Source organism: Plectropomus leopardus, chromosome 12 (assembly GCF_008729295.1).
Source record: "Plectropomus leopardus isolate mb chromosome 12, YSFRI_Pleo_2.0, whole genome shotgun sequence".
Classification (NCBI taxonomy): Eukaryota; Metazoa; Chordata; class Actinopteri; order Perciformes; family Serranidae; genus Plectropomus; species Plectropomus leopardus.
The window spans coordinates 1,434,084-1,450,443 of NC_056474.1; the positions used below are offsets into that span (position 1 = coordinate 1,434,084).

General features: G+C 41.2%; 1 protein-coding gene across 1 annotated transcript in view; it reads left to right on the forward strand.

Annotated features, from left to right (window-relative positions):
• Positions 1-16,360, forward strand: part of adcy8 (adenylate cyclase 8 (brain)) — a 97,110-nt gene that overhangs the window by 21,643 nt on the left and 59,107 nt on the right. The window contains exon 2 of the mRNA XM_042497525.1: positions 14,655-14,804. Within this exon, the coding sequence (XP_042353459.1) occupies positions 14,655-14,804 (150 nt within the window). The remainder of the gene's footprint in view (positions 1-14,654; positions 14,805-16,360) is intronic.

Consider the following 16,360-nt stretch of genomic DNA (forward strand, 5'->3'; position numbering starts at 1 on the left):
TGAAGAGTTGCAAGAGATGCGATGCAATAACTGCCCTTGCAGCTCCTGCTGCATCATGAGGGAGCCAGTTCCTACTGACAAGCACACAGACATAGCATCATGTGACCCAGAAAAGACTAAATTTACTAGTGTTTCCACTGCAGTTTTGTGAAATATTCTACAGATAAAGATAAAGATAATTTAGTCTCTTCAAGAGATGCAAATACGGATAAGTCTGTCTTTTCAACAGATACAGATACAGATAATTTAGTCTCTTCAACAGATACATATACAGGTAATTTAGTCTCTTCAACAGATACAGATACAGATAATTTAGTCTCTTCAACAGATAAATATACAGATAATTTAGTCTCTTCAACAGATACATATACAGATAATTTAGTCTCTTCAACAGATACATATACAGATAATTTAGTCTTGTCAACAGGTACAGATAATTTCGTCTCTTCAACAGATACAGATAATGTCGTACTCGGTCATTCTTAGTTTCACCAGCGTTTCTCTAACTGTGTCTGTCTACTGTTCACTGCTGAGCAGGTTCAGTACCTGAACCAGACTTAAAATGTGCAGTAAAACCAAAACAATCAGCAGAAAGAGGCTGGTCTCTGCAGTCTGTGCTCCTCCCCGTCCCCCATGTTTGTATTCGAGTGCCGTCTCAGGATGAACTGGACCGTGCGGCACATGTTTTCGAGGCTTGTAGTGGCTTGTTGTGTAGCGTGTGTGCAGTGTCCCCTGGGAGGGCCGGTCTTGAGCGGCTATGCTACCATAGACTGTTTCTCCCCTCCCTCAGGCTGTTGTGTTAAAGCTGCTACCTGCTCTCAGGGATCTGTCGCCCAGACGGTGTCGGGGAATAACCCTGAGCTCGCCTCGCAGCAACAGTCACGGCCCGCCACACTGCAAAAAATGTCTCACAGGCTGGCTTTCTTTTAAAGTTTGGATTTTTCCTGTCAGAGAGAAAATCTGAGTGATTCATACATTTGTTTTGAAACTGTGTGATTACTTTTTCTTTGCAAAATATGAATTGATTGGTTCGTTGTTTTTGAGTACAGGATTAAATGAATCATTGTTTAGACTTCTCAGAGTTGCATGTTTTGATCTGGTGAACTGGATATTATACTTTTGCAAAAATCCCATTGCTACAGAGGCTTTTGTGTGTCTCTATCCAGCGGGATGTGAAAGCAGCACTGAATGTTGAATGTTTATTGGCATCCAAACTGCCTCCTCAGTTGGGCATTTTGATCGTTTGTCTGTGTGCCAAGTTATTACACAGAGCTTTAAAAGTCTTTTGAAATTGGGGAGGATTATAGGATAAGAAAACAGAGATTGTTTCTTCTCTACAGATGCTGGTTTAATTTTTCCACCCAAAATCTGATTATTTGTCAGTGTTCATTTTTAATACAAAAAAGTGGAAATGAATTTCTAACAAAAACAGTCATGCAGATATTATAGTAATTTGTTCATGTTGTCACCAAATATCTCCTCTCTTTAGAAAAAGCATTTTCAGGACTTTCTGCATCACAAAAAGAACTTATCAAATGTAAACTTGTGTATTGAGCTTCATCGTGCAGCAAGAAACACCAAAACTTTGGGCACATAGTGACATAAATTCTTCTTAAAAAAGTTTAGTCATACTATTCTTTTTCTTTTTTGAATTCTCTCTATTTTGGGTGAAAACTGGTAAGCAGAATACAAAAAAAAGATTGGCTTGTTTGCTTTTAAGAAGCTTTTAGTACTGATTTATTTTTCAGGAAGTGAGAAATTTGAAAAATGCAATCAGGGAAAGTTCCACTTACTGTGTAAAGCAGCGTATTCACACCGCGTGTTTAGGGGACTTTTGACGTCTGCATATGGCGTGCGAGGTGTGTCTGTGGTTACTTGCTTTGTTTCTGAAATGTAGTGGAAGTATGACGTGAAGCAAGTTACAGTCAGTTTTGTAGTGAGATCTGCATCTCTCAGTACACGTGTATTTGTTTACTACAGAGTTCACGCAGGTCCTTAAAAGGTCTTAAGAGGCATTGAATTAATTCATGTAAAAATAAGGCCTTACTTGGTGTTGAAATGTCTTAAATCGATATTTCAAAAGTCTTAAAAATGCTCAGACATGGCAAGTATTTTTTATAGGTCGATATTTTTGATGTTGCATTGTAAGATCTCAAAATAAATGGTTGCATCTGTTTTTTAAGCTGAAAATCACAAAGAAAACTCCCCAACAAAAGCCAGGTATTTCCCAGTTCTCACTTTTTGGCTGGACTGGAATGTTTTATGTAACAATAAACATTTGGCGGGAAACAGTGAAGCCACACACACCAGCAATAAAAGAAATACATTTAAAAAAGAACTATTTATGATTTTATGATTTTTGTTACTATTGTGTTTTAATGTATTTATTGATGTACAGCAGTTAGGTCAACTCTGTTGGTTTTAAATGTGCTTTATAAATAAATTTGGATTGGATTTGGGCAAAATGTCCTTAAAAATAAGTTACAAAAATAAATAAATACATTTTGGGTACTATAAAATTATTCTTTAATTTAATCTGTGGAGACATTAAAAAAAATCTTTAAAAGTTTTAAATCTAACTTGCCTTAAGCTGTAGAAACCCTGTGCCAGCGGATTTTGACCTCCCTAATGTGGCGCCTGTGCAGATGCCGGTCAAATTGGGAACACCGTATCTATGTTTCTATATCCATGTCCCGTAGCAGTGCTCAGAAACTGTCCTATGGTGGCGCTTCCTGTGGTGGGGACATGCGCCAACAGGCGAGACCCTGTAAAACGACCCCGGGGTTCCTGCAGTGGAAATGGGCCGTTGCTGTATCACTTGTGCGGACGGCTTTGAGGAGGATTCCATCAGTGATACCAGTATACATACAGCACAGTACCCGTAGAAATACACTGATGAAGTCACACCGTGGACCACACATATCAGTCACATGTGTGTCTGCACTCAGTGAATCTGTGCGCTCAGGCAGCAATCCATCAGAGCTGTTTACAGCCACGCGGAGCGCTGATGGAGCTGCTTTCTGCTCCTCCCGCTGCTCCTCGCTCTGAGGAGCAAACAACAAGAGGTCACATCCATAAAGTGACTTTAAAGAGGCGAGCACGCTGCGGAGCTGCGGGCCGAGCTGTGGGGAAATGTCACGATCACATGCTCGGGAGAAGCTGCGCCAGAGGCCACGGCAGGGGAGAGCGCGCACATGTAGGAGATTCTGCTCGACTCGGAGAAGGTTTGTCAGGGGTCAGAGGTCGCTGTTATGAAACTACTGCGGTGGACGAGCGCCACATACATGTGACTCCAGCCTCTGTGTTTAGGACATCCTTAATGAGTCTTTTTTAGGTACATTTACATACATGAAAGGCCTTTGAGTGTGGAGATTATTGTGTTACACATAGTCGCTATTAGGCGGACTTCCATTACGAATTGGTGCGAAACTCAGGCACTTATATCGAAATGTCAGTAAAACACAATTGTGAGATGATTGTTTCTATTGAATGATGTTCTGCGACTTCTCCTCTGGCGATAAAATTCTAAGAATCATGGCGATGGAGGCTGAAAACATTAGCAGCTTTATTTCGATTGCAGCCACCGCACTAGCCATCATTACGTCTAATCCAAGGCCACGTAGGCGTGTCATGCAAACGATAAATGAAAAAAACGAAGAATGAAAAGTGTGTAAAATGCGCCAAACAGTCCCCAAGGGTTAATTTCAGCACTATGGGTAAATGACTTACTGTCAGTCACTGATGTCCATCGCAGAAACACACGTGTTTTGCCACATGGATGTGGTTAATTTCGAGTGCTGAGGCTTCTTCCTGCTGATCTAAAAGCCTCCGCTCTCTCTCTCTCTCGTTAAAACGTTTATTCCAACAGCACACGCTGAAAATTCATTATGTGCAGCACATGCAGCGACACAGCTGATATGCAGAGCTGATCCAGAGCTTCGTCACGGGTTTGCCTCTGATCACACATTCAGAACATATTGGTGAACATCGCAGCTTTTGTCGCTGCGTGTTCGAGAGGAGCTGCTGTAACACACACACACACACACACACACACACACACACACACACACACGTCCTCCTGCAGACGCTCACTTGTCATCGCAGTCGTTAGCCAAATTTACACGTTCAGCCCGAGAAAGCAGCCGAGTTGTGATGCGGGAGGTGCCAAGAGGAGCTGCTTAGACTGTCAGAGAAAAGTGTTTATGATTTGACTGTCAAATCAGCCTCTTATACCAAAAACGTCTTCAGTGTAATCACACTGCACTGTGGGGCCATTCAACATTAACGCCAGTAAATCATCACAGTCATGCAGCAGTTTGATGTCTGAAAATAAACGTGCTCATTATTTTGGGGCCTTTTCGCTGTAGTTTACACTCTGTGGTGGACTGAGTGACGTTTGGCAGGAAATCTCCTGGATTTCTTTGTGGGCACAAAAGAGGAAGAAGGTGTTTTCCTTCCAGTTTCTGATAATGACAGAACGGAAAAACTGATGGCAAGAAAAAATTAAAATAACCAACCGGCGGTTGTGTGCCACCTGTTCACAACCCTTGAAAACATGGATGCTTCACACAAATCCTCCCATGGCAGCACAAGAGATCTATAAAAATCAGCAGTTAACAGATTAGTGTCACCAATTCAGTAACTCGCCAAACGTCTCCCCTTCTGTTCCTAATTTATGATGTTGAGTTTTGGCCAGAAAAGTGTTTTTGTGGAACATTTTGACATCACAGTGAAACTGATCTTTAAACTTTCGTTATAAAATGTCATCACATTATCGTTTTACTCATATTTTTTCGTAATTAGCTCAAGAATTCTTGAACTGTGGTCAGAAACGTGTTTTGTAAAGGTCACACTGACCCTTACTGGATCGTACATACTTGTATGATAGCCTCAGATGTTCATATAGGTTAGTTTCCTGCAAAACCTGCATTTTTTGCACCCATCACACTGCACCATATTGCACACATGTGATTATATATACAGCATATGTAGGTATGTATATACATCATGTCTATATTTTCTTCTTTCTGTTACCTGATTATTTGATTTTATGTATGTATGTATTTTAGTGTTTACTTGTTTTTTTCTGTTCTCTTTTTTCTTTGTCTCTTTGTTTTTCTCTTATTTGCACTGAGGGCATGGAGAGGAATGCATTTTCAATTTCTATACGTCTAAAAAACATGTCAGAACGATAAAGCTGACTTTGACTTCAATCACTTCGGTTTCTTTGCGTACGAGGAAAGAAACAGCGAGCCGTGGAACAGCCGTGTTCTGGTTTGCTCGCTCTGCTGCGCTGCAGTGTGTGATCCTTGAAACGCTTCACTCGTCCTCAGCACTAACGATGACTAAGACCAAAACTGCCACGCTCCAAAACTGTCTGTGACAATCGTCTCTGCTGGATGACATCAGACATCGTCATGGTAACGAGTCCCATATAGGTCACAAGCCGTGGGATTCATATTTGGAGCACAGATCCGTGCGGTCTGGAATGGCATTGAAAAATACAAAGTGCTTGAATGCAACCTTGTGATGTTCACACAGAAAAGAAGACATCAGATCTGTGTGACAGGAAGGGACATAATCCTGGACTGGGACGCTCTGAGCCGTAGTGGGAACAGAGCCCTTATGTCACTGGGAGAGTTGGAGGACAGCATGAAAGGTTTTTGTCCTCTTCGCAGTCACTAACTTTGACAAAATGTTGATTGAATACTGCAGGGATCAGTGTTTGGCAGTTAAGATTACTTCAGTGTTTGTTGAAGTAAATTGTTATTTTTAGGTTTTTTGAATATTTTGTCCAGCTCATTTACACGCCTCAGCCTCAGAAATGATGGTCAGGTTGCATCAGCTCCGCTCTGACTCGAGACAAATATTATTACCAGACTGTTGTGTCATATAATGTTGCACTACAGAGCTCTGCATTTTTTCTGGTCACTCCGCCTAATTTTGTCTTTCAGTGAGCTCGAGTACATCTTATATCGACAAAACTGATCCGGTGTAGAGACAGAAAGAAGGTTTTCATTACAGATTTGCACATAAATTCTATTTTTCCACCCAAAATCTGATCATTTATCAGTGTTCATTTTTAGTACAAAAAGTGGAAATGAAATTTGAACAAAAACAGTCATGCAGATATTATAATATTTAAGTCACAATGATATTTGCACATGGATGTTGCAGAATCTCCCCATCTTCTCTCTTCTCTCTTCCCCCATCTGCTCCGTTAACGTCTGCATCCGTTATGTCTTCAGTGTAGCCAGAGGACACGAGCTGACTGTCTCACAGCGCTGTCTATACATTTAGCCAATCAGAGCAGATGTATCAGTGCACCTGCACGAGTTTGGAGGATGACCTTTGACCCGCAGCTTCTACTATAGTCATATGTTGCTTTCTCTTTTTTGCAACAACCTCCAAAATTAAGTTACTTGTTTAAAAATATTTGTCGCACAGTGTGGTAAATCAACACTGTCAGGAAATGACTCAGAGAAATCTGCCAAATCCACAGGAGGATGCTTTAATCCAGTTAAAATAGAGTCCACATTTGGAATAAATGCTGACAGTTGGTCCACTGAGAGAACACACAAAGCTTTAGTTTGTTTTTCCACAAAGTCTGTCTGCAAACATCACAGCGATTTTTCCGCCCGGTTATGAATTATTAACGCAGGCCGTCCACGTCATGTTAAATTTAAAAAGCAATATCTTTTGACGGCCCGTGTTGACTGCGGAATATCTTCATCGAGTCGTCGGCAGAGCGCGCGGAGCCGAGTGAATCATTGGCCGTCCTCTTCTGCACCTCAGAGCCGCGCAGCAAATCCCTTCATCTGGCAGAGGAGTGTTTTCTGCAGAGACCGGCGATGGCGGCGGGAGCTCCAGCTCTGCTGCTCATAGCCGGCTGCCCCCCCCAACATGTTTTCATACAGCTGTCATCAGATACGAAGAGCTGGTTAAACTGAGGTGGCCCGACAGCTTTTAAGAGCGCCGATGTTGCTTCTTCTAGAGGACATATGTTATCCTGTAAAGTCTCCTCCGCAGACGAAACACAAGGCCGGTCATTGTGTAACTGAGAGCTCTGAAATATTGATGCTGGGTGGGTGTCTGATCTTTCCAAATCATTTTGTCATGTTCAAGATGACACTCATGAATTATTCGGCTGAGAAGTTCCCACACATTTCTTAACTTCCTTTTCTGCCCTGAAACATATTGTTACTGGAGTTCAGGATTTAACTTCTTGTGATGTTAGTGTAGACCAGCAAAATGACAGGAGGCCAGACGCAGCCTCAAAAACATTTCTCAGATTTTAGAACATTTCTTGGATTTTGAGACATTTCTCGGATTAGAAGAACATTTAAGGATATTTCTCGAATTTAAGGATATTTCTTGGATTTTAGGGTATTTCTTGGATTTTAGGGTATTTCTTGGATTTATTTTATTGTGTGCCTTATTTGATGCACCTTTTAGGATGTTATGCTTTGTGATATGTTTTGTTTTGTTTTATTTTAGACAAAAAAGCCCAACCAGGGACTGGGGTTGCAAATTAGCCTATAGACCAGAAACCCTGCATGAAACACATCAGTGATTTGTTCTCGAACATGTTACTTTGTTCATTGCATTTTCCCTTTTGCAAAGGGGCTGCTGCGGTGGCCAAACCAGTGTTTGGTTTGTCCCTTCTGGGCCACTGTAGAAACATGGTGGTGAAACATATGGCTCCGAAGACGATGATCTGTTCTCCACGTAGATATCGACGGCTCACTCTAAGGCGGCAAAAACATGACAGCTCTTATTTTCAGCTGATTATACACTAAAGAAAACAGACTTATATTAAATGTGATTTCTGCCAATATATCCCCCAAATCCTTCACACTGGAGCTTTAAATCTGTTTTGTTTTTTTCATTGTTAAGTTTGCGGTGTGGAAATGTTTATTTTCCATGTCACGCTGCACGCCTCTACTCACCCTTGAATCAAATTGAAAACATTATGATAATTATTACTATTATTAACCTTGCCTCATTATTTTCCATGTAGCTGTTTGTAAGTGGTGCCTCTTCCTGGCCCGCTGCTCTTAATGAGGCCTTGTTAAAAACATCCACATCAGTGGCATTTTCCTTTAATGAGTGCACCGGGGCTCTCCGTGCTGATGCCCTTTATGGCGAGCCGGCGCTGCTCTTTTCCAAAACAACATGGACGCCGTCACAGCTACTGTACCGCAGCTGCAGCAGCTTGTGGGGTTTGATTCTGAGTCTCTGTGGGAGCAGCAGAGGCCTTCAGGGGCGACTTAGAAATTGAATCAGTGCTGATGGCGTCCTGGGAGAGATTCACAGTAACACACCGTAATGCACTGGGAGGCTCCTCAGCTCTGTAAGATACAGTGAGGAGCCTCAGGGGAGAGGACTAGGACAAAGATGGCTCTGTGTGTGTGTGTGTGTGTGTGTGTGTGTGTGTGTATGTGTGTGTGTGGCTTAAAGGAAAAATAAATACTCCTACACATATTCAGCTTTGCATGTGAAACACACTCCAAGAGATTTCTTTTCTTTATGGCAGCAACATGCTGGCTCTCCTGCAGCAGTTTGCTCTGTGCGGAGGCGAGCCGCCTCCACTGAATTAATGAGCACCTCCGCCGTTGTCAGAAGAAATGAAAACTGTCTTACTAAATAAAACCTTAAAGGCCCAGTCTGATAGACTGTTAACAATGAAAATCTGAGGCATATTCACAGACCTGCCTGAACATTTTGAGTTTTTCCTGTACAGAAATTATTAGTGAAAACAAGTATTTAACAGTGTCAGAAAACATTAAAGGGGAACTGATTTCAAACATTCAACTTAGGGGTTGGTGATATATTGAATATAGTCGAGGTGCTGCTGCTTGTTGCTCATGTGATACAAATATCACAAACATTAAAAATACATTTTTAGATCGTTTTTATAAGCCACCAGCGTTTTGATTCTCTTGCTCTCTCCTCTCACAGACACACACACACAAAGCAGGGCTTTTGCAGAGCTCCAGTCACAACTGTTTAGTCACATTTTGCGACGGTGGAGCACCAGTGCAACTTGGAAATATTAGTAATATATGAGCTGGAGAGCTGTTTGTTTGTTGCCCGCTCAGGGTGGTTTCTATGCCGTTAAACATAGTTCTGGGTCATTTTTGACCCCTAAGACAACGTAAGGGGAAGTTAACAGTTCAAAGGACATTTAAAAATATTGGGATATATATCATTTATCGCAAAATGGCAATAAAATACGGCGATAATATTTTAAAGCCATATTACTGCCATCCCCAGTCAGGATCTGTCAGCTCAGCGGAACCAAACGTCCATCCCAATGTCAGGCCTGAATTTCGGGCAAATATTTGTGAATTGACAACAGCTCTAGTCAGCAGACTCTCCTCTAAATTAACACTAACACCAGTCCACAGAGGTGGAGAGGCCGGCGGGCAGTCGGGGAAAGCCCCCTTAAAAATTGTCAACTCGAGCTGTCGAGAGCTCCAGAAATCAGAAAGTCTCCTCTTCACGTTCAATCCTTTCCTCTTGAAATGTTGCTCTTAGTGCAGCAATTTTACTGCCAAGGCAAACAGCACAGCGGCAGAGCACTTCAGAGCTTCTCTCTCAGCGACAGAGGACACTGAACTGTCTGTTTGAGGTTTTTATCAGCTGTGACACAATTGTGCCTCGAGTGTGAGAGCAAGAGCACTTTCTCCTCCCAAAAAAAGGAAAACAGAGAGGGCAGAAAGGGAGCAATGAAAGGGGCTTAAAAGTTATTTAATCACCATCACTTTGATTTGCCTCGTGCTAATGAGGCCTCTCTAACTCCGGAGTGAACCCTGAAAGAAGCATTTAAAAACACATTTCCTTGTGTAGATTTGACAGACACCTTTTCACTGACCCCTTGAGACAAACAAAAGTCACATTTTCAGATTCAAAAAGATAATTAGAGCAGAAATCAGACAGAAACATGTTGGGCAGAAGGAAAATAGCACCACAGTAAATCCTGGAATAATAAACCAGCCTTGACATTTATTTAGTTTTGGAAAACAGGTTGTTTTATTAGCTTTGGAGCTGAAACGCACTGAGTCACCATCGAGTGTTTATCATCTGAACAGCTCAGCCTGCCTGGGAACCATTCAAACAGGAAGTAGTGGAGGGTTTTGTATCGTGGCGGCCCCACTGGTGGATGGCTGCATAATATGTTTCTGTCATCACATCCCTGAAAACATACTTTTGTGTGCTTTAGTGAGCATCTTGGTTCCTATAAAGATACTCGCTTTGGTTGGGGGCCACTTTTGCAAAATGACAGGAGGCCAGGGGCCAGCTGCAGCAGCCCCATATTTGTTTCTAGGATTTAAGGACATTTCTAGGATAATAAGCAAGCAATACTGAATACATGATTAAGGTCTTGAAAAATAAAAATAAAACACTAAGTAAAAGCCAACATATACGTTGAAAACTGAAATAATTAAGGTTTTTATGGTAAATTTTGAGGACCCAATGATGGCATTTTATCATGACAGTTAATTTTGTGCATTTGAGATGCATATCCCTTTATTTCCAACAAAGACCCTGAAGTTCTGGAGCTGTAGGGCTGTTAATCCAGCTTTGCTTAAAACACGTCCGAGGATTTGTTTAAAAGCCAGAAATCTTCTCTCCTGGGCAAGTAATCATGACTTATTGATCGACAGCCTTATCGGCCACCTGCAGATTGAGTACAGTCTGTTCATTGTGTGGGGCAATAAAATCTGTCGTCAGTGACCTTTTGATAGAGACAGAGAGACACTAGAGATGGTAGCAGATGCTCAGGACCTGTCCGGGCCTGTCTGTGACTCTGATTAGTCCCAGTACATGCATGCACACACACACACACCCACACACACACACACACACGCACACACACGCACACACACGCACACACAAGAGTTTACAACGTATAAACACTCTTTCATTCTTCTAAATCAGGAATACTCATCTTGCTTTTTGCTTGGGGGCCAACTTTGCAAAATGAAAGGAAGCCAGGGGCCAGACACAGCAGCCCCATGCACGTTTCTAGAAATTTTAGGACATTTTTAGGATTTTAGGATGTTTCAAGGATTTAAGCACATTTTTAGGATTTTAGGACATTTTTAGGATTTTAAGACGTTTCTTAAATTTTAAGATGTTTCTAGAATTTTAGGACATTTCCAGGATTTTAGGACGTTTCAAGGATTTTAGGACATTTCTTGGATTTTTGGGCATTTCTCGGAAGTTTTGAGGATTTGGTGGGACCTGGCGCCCTATCTGGTGCTGTAAGTTGAGTATTACTGCTATAAAGGGAAATCTACATCCTATAAAGGTCTGTAAAGCATTAGTTTGTTTAAACGTTTGTGTTGAACAGTTAAAGGGAGGCCATTCCTTATTGCAGTGTAACCAGTGTAATACACATGTCTGCATACTTTTGGCCATGTAGTGTATTTTTAGGTGCCTATTTCTGCGCACTAATGATCCACCTCTGCAGGTGTTTTCAGTCATTTCACCTGCCTTAAAAGAAAAATAAAATTTCCACTGTGAATCACTTTATTTTTACTGAATTAGAAAATGTTTGGGGGGCTATCCAGTCCCCCTAATTGGGGGCCAGAGTTGGCCCGCGGGCCTGAATTTGAGTATCACTGATCTAAACTGATGAAAAACAGTCCAATTTTACATCCTCAGCTCGTGTGAAGCAGTGAAGGGTTTTCATTTGTGAGGTGTGTTGAACTCTCAGCCAACCTGTTTTAACACTTGCATCATGTGAGACTCCGGCAGGCAGGGGGATGCTGAGGGGGTGGAGGTGGTGAATTCCCCCGTGCAGCCGCGGAGGACGGTCATGTTGCAGAGTGTTACATCAGCTGTGCTTTCTGGTGGTTTAATGGGCCGAGCTGCTCCTCGCTTTAGAGGATCCCGCCTGATGAAAACCTTCGGTCTTTACACACTCATCCTTCAGAGGATGAAGGAGGGCAGCCGTGTTTTTCTGAGTCACTGGTGTGTGCTGTTGTTGAAACCTTACAGAGCTGCTTCCTGCCACGTCTGCTTGGGAAACTTTGCCTGTAAATATCTAATCTACGGAGGATGGTAACAGCAGATAAATTAAACCTCCAATTGCTCACTGGTGCACTCAGGTTCCAAATCACGCCTTAAATTGATCATCTGTGTCCTCAATATACTTATATTGTTTCCTCTGTTGAATAATTTCCACCCTTTAATTACTTGTAAATATGAAATATTTCTGTCGAACTGCTTTATTTGCCTGCTCCACTGTCTCAGAGATAATACAGTGCTGTTTAAGAGACATGAAAATATATACTTGCATAGAGATAAAATCAAATGGTATTTAGTAGAAGCATAATGATCTAAAAGAACGCTGTTTTAAAGTACAAATTACAAACAAGGTAACCAGAGAAGGGCAGCGAGGATTGGTGTGATGTGGTCACTTCTCTTAGGCTAGTACTAGTACAAGGGTTAATTAAAATGATTTCAGATTTTGAGTCATTAAGCTTCAGGTAATTTTTTGTTCTTGAATTTAGTTAAGCAGGGTATAAAACACCAAAGAATGGCGGAGCTATTATGGGACATACAGCTGCGTATCATCTGCATGGCAATTGAAATCTATACTGTTTATTTTTTGTCATAATTTTACCCTGGGGTAACATTAAAATTGCAATTAGCAGGGGACCCAGGGTAGACCTCTGGGGAATCCCAAAAAAGAGAGGTGGATGAGAGAAAGACACATCCACAAGAGAGACAGAGAAGGACCTGACTGCGCCAATCCAGAGCCACATCACCCATACTGACAAAGTATTTTCCAAAAACACAAAAATCCCTAGATAGGAGTTACAGGCTTCCTTTTTTTCTGGTCCCAAAAATTTAGGTTGTTAAAATATCATAAGCTCAGAGAATTATCACCCAACTCTGCAGCTCCCCTCCAGCTCGACGCAGGTTTTTACACTTTTTCAGTGTATAGTTTGGGTTTTTCTACGCATTAAAAGAGGAAATATGGATACAAGCATACCTTCATACCTGCTGGGTGCATAAATGGACAACTAAACAACTGTTTGTTAACACATTCGTCACTGTGATTAACAATTCAAACACTATATGTTGATTTTATCGGGTATAAAAATGATCAAATGCAGAATTGTTTGACCTGTGAAGTCCTGACACTATTTGGTACTGGGTTATTTCCGCTGATACTGTAAAGGTATTGAGTACCAATACCTAGCCCCAACAAGAGACTAATCTATTAATGCATTTATTGTATCTTAATGTCCATGGCACCATAAATCCATGAAAGTTCTCCGTTGTGCGAGTGTCCCGTAGGTATAACAATGGGAGGTAACGGCTAAAACTTGTGACGGGTGAGCCGTGCGGTTTCAGTGTTCACTCCTTCGATGATGATCAGTGACCTGGTTTTATTCTTTTGACTCCGTCTCCTGTCTTCTCTGGTTTCAGACATCTCTTTTCAGAGGGCGTCTTGGCTCACTGACTTGTTATGATGGTAGAAAGAAAGCTCATCAGTGATGCCACGCTCACCTCAAACATTCATTTTTCATGTGATCTTGACACACTTTTATTGCAGCTGAGGTATAAATTACATAATCACAGGGTCTGTGTGGGCTCTTTGGTCAGGTTTTTGTGTGTTTGATCTTTGGAAAGTTTCAGGAGCACACAGCATCTTTGAGACACAGAATGAGATACAGCGTCCCTTAGTTCCCTCATGAAAAACTCGTACAAGCTGCTTCTGCTGGCTGTAAACACAAATAAATGTCATTGGATGATAAATGTGTGAAAGCGGAAGATGTTGTGAATTAAAACAGGGATCGACGCCAGGCAGCTTAACCTGGCGGCACTCCAGCAGTTTGCAGGACTTCCCCTTAATAATTTCATCTTCATTTCATGTCCACATCAGACTGATCTGTTTAGTCAAACGCCTCAGATGTGAATTAGGACTTAGACAATTTCTCATGACAGCGTCTGCAGCCTAGAAGACAGTCAAACCAGGTCACTGGGCATCTTTAACATACAGCGTCTAACTGTACGCCTTTAAAGAACCAACAGTGGGCTTCATGCAGCGACATTCTCTTAAATTTCTCTTATGTTTTCTCTTAATTTTCTGAAAATATAAGACAAATCAACTCCAGATGCATCAAATGCTCTTTACCATCCACATCTGCCGTGACCAGGTGTGTTCAATGATGAATCCCACTGACCTTATTCACCTATTAGCAGAGGTAACGCCTCCTTAACACCATATAAGGGAAGGTTTCGTGCCAGACTCGAAAGCCATTTTTGGTCATTTATGTCTCCAGACTTGTGCTAAAGTCTTTGCACAAGTCTGGAGACATAAATTGCCAAAAATGGCTGTTGGACGAAGAACTTCAGCAGCAGTGAAACTGACGTTCTGTTAACTTAAACAAAACAGATGTGATTTCAGGGAAATGTATTTAAGTATTAGAATTAAAAGCAAACATGCAAAAAGTTTAAATAAATTCAATAAAGCAAAATACTTACAGTAATAAAAAAGCAAAAACAGTCAACTCATTGTTTCAGCTGCACTTGTATACTTGAATATGCTTTGTGTGCAAAACTCTTAAACAGAGAAAACGTGCTGTTCTGTGTGAGCTCACTTCCTGTCCGTCGGTCTCTGTGTGTTTCAGGTAGCGGCTCAGGCCGTGTTGTTCATGTGTATGAACACTGCGGGGATTTTCATCAGTTACCTGTCAGACCGGGCTCAGCGTCAGGCCTTTTTGGAGACGCGGCGCTGCATCGAGGCTCGGCTGCGACTCGAGACAGAGAACCAGAGACAGGTGAGTCCACGATATGACAGGGGACAAAAACGCTGCTCACAAGTCAAAGCTGCTTGTGGTGACCGTTGCTTTCCGAGAAAAAGGCTGCCATCGTATTTACACTGGAAAAAAATGAAAGCACCTTGTGGCTAGGGAAGGGTTAAGATTTTTTTTTCCAGAAATTGCATCGCTGATCTGCTGTCCAGACTGACATAAACAACGTTTTGTTATATTCCAAATTCTAAATACTGATTTTTAATTTAAATGCATATAATTTCCAAATATCAGTCTCATTAACAACTAATAATTGGTATCTGAACTGGCCCTGAAAACCCAATATCGGTCGACCCCTAGTACACGGATGGATTTGCACAAAATTTTGATACTGATAACCAGGCCTAAAGGGAGTGTGCACCTGCAGAGATCTGACCACATATCTATAGATTTTCTGCAGATTTTAATTTTATTTCTTTATATTTTTAAAAAATGTTTGTATTTATTGCTGATTAGCACATGCTGGCCGGTTATCTCAGTGGGCATGCTGAACAGTTCATCTGCATAACATCAACATGCTGCCACTATCACTTTGAACACTTTAGCATGCTGAAACGTCTTTTGACTCTGGCACAGCTGTGGACTTTTGATCTTGTTTCTGTGTGCGTGTTGGTTGGGTAACTACTGGCCAACGAGAGCTTGATGAGCTACTGTTATTTATTTCTTTATTTTTATGCTTCATCATAATGGATAGGCTCATAACTTACAGCAGTGATGGTGGAGTTTTGATGTTTTTGGCTTTGGGTTCGTGGTTTTAGTTTGGACGGAAAAAAGTGTCAGCGCTTTGGTCAGAGAGATTTAGAGATTTTGAGGCATGTGCAGCAACATTCTCTTAAATTTCTCTAATATTTTCTATTAATATCTGGTAAGAGAAAGAAAAGTCAGCTCCAGATGCACCAAACGCTTTTAACATCAGAATCTCCTCAGGTGTGCTGAGTGATTAAACCCATTTGATCATGAATTGGAGGCATGTGGTTGATAATTTGTTGTTAGCATATAACGCCCAGAGAACACTATTTAAGAACAGGTTTAATCCTCTGACACATGCCCAAAAACGTAAGAGTTAACACTGAAAAAGACCGTACGCAGAACTTCTGCAATACTGAAAATAATACATATTGTTAAATGAACAAAGTAAATGTGATTTCACTGGTGTTACAATGAAATTCAAAATCTCAGCAGTGGCTAAAACATTTGCGGTGCTGTAACTGGCAGCAGAGGGAAGCACACTAACTGAAAGTGATGTGACATAAAAATCGAATGGAAAAAAAAAAAGACAGTCATCCAAAGGTTTTAATAGTGTTAATTGGGATTAATGGACTAATAGTATGTCTTTAGCCCGGAAATTTAGTATTCCAATAATTATAATTACTCTAAAACAAACAATAATAATGTAAATTTGATTGTATCATAGTTGAAAACAACTTTGGTGAATCCCAGAAATCAGTGGTTCCTAACAAAACATGAAAAAATATGACCAAAAACAAGAGAAATGCATATATATATATATATATATATATATA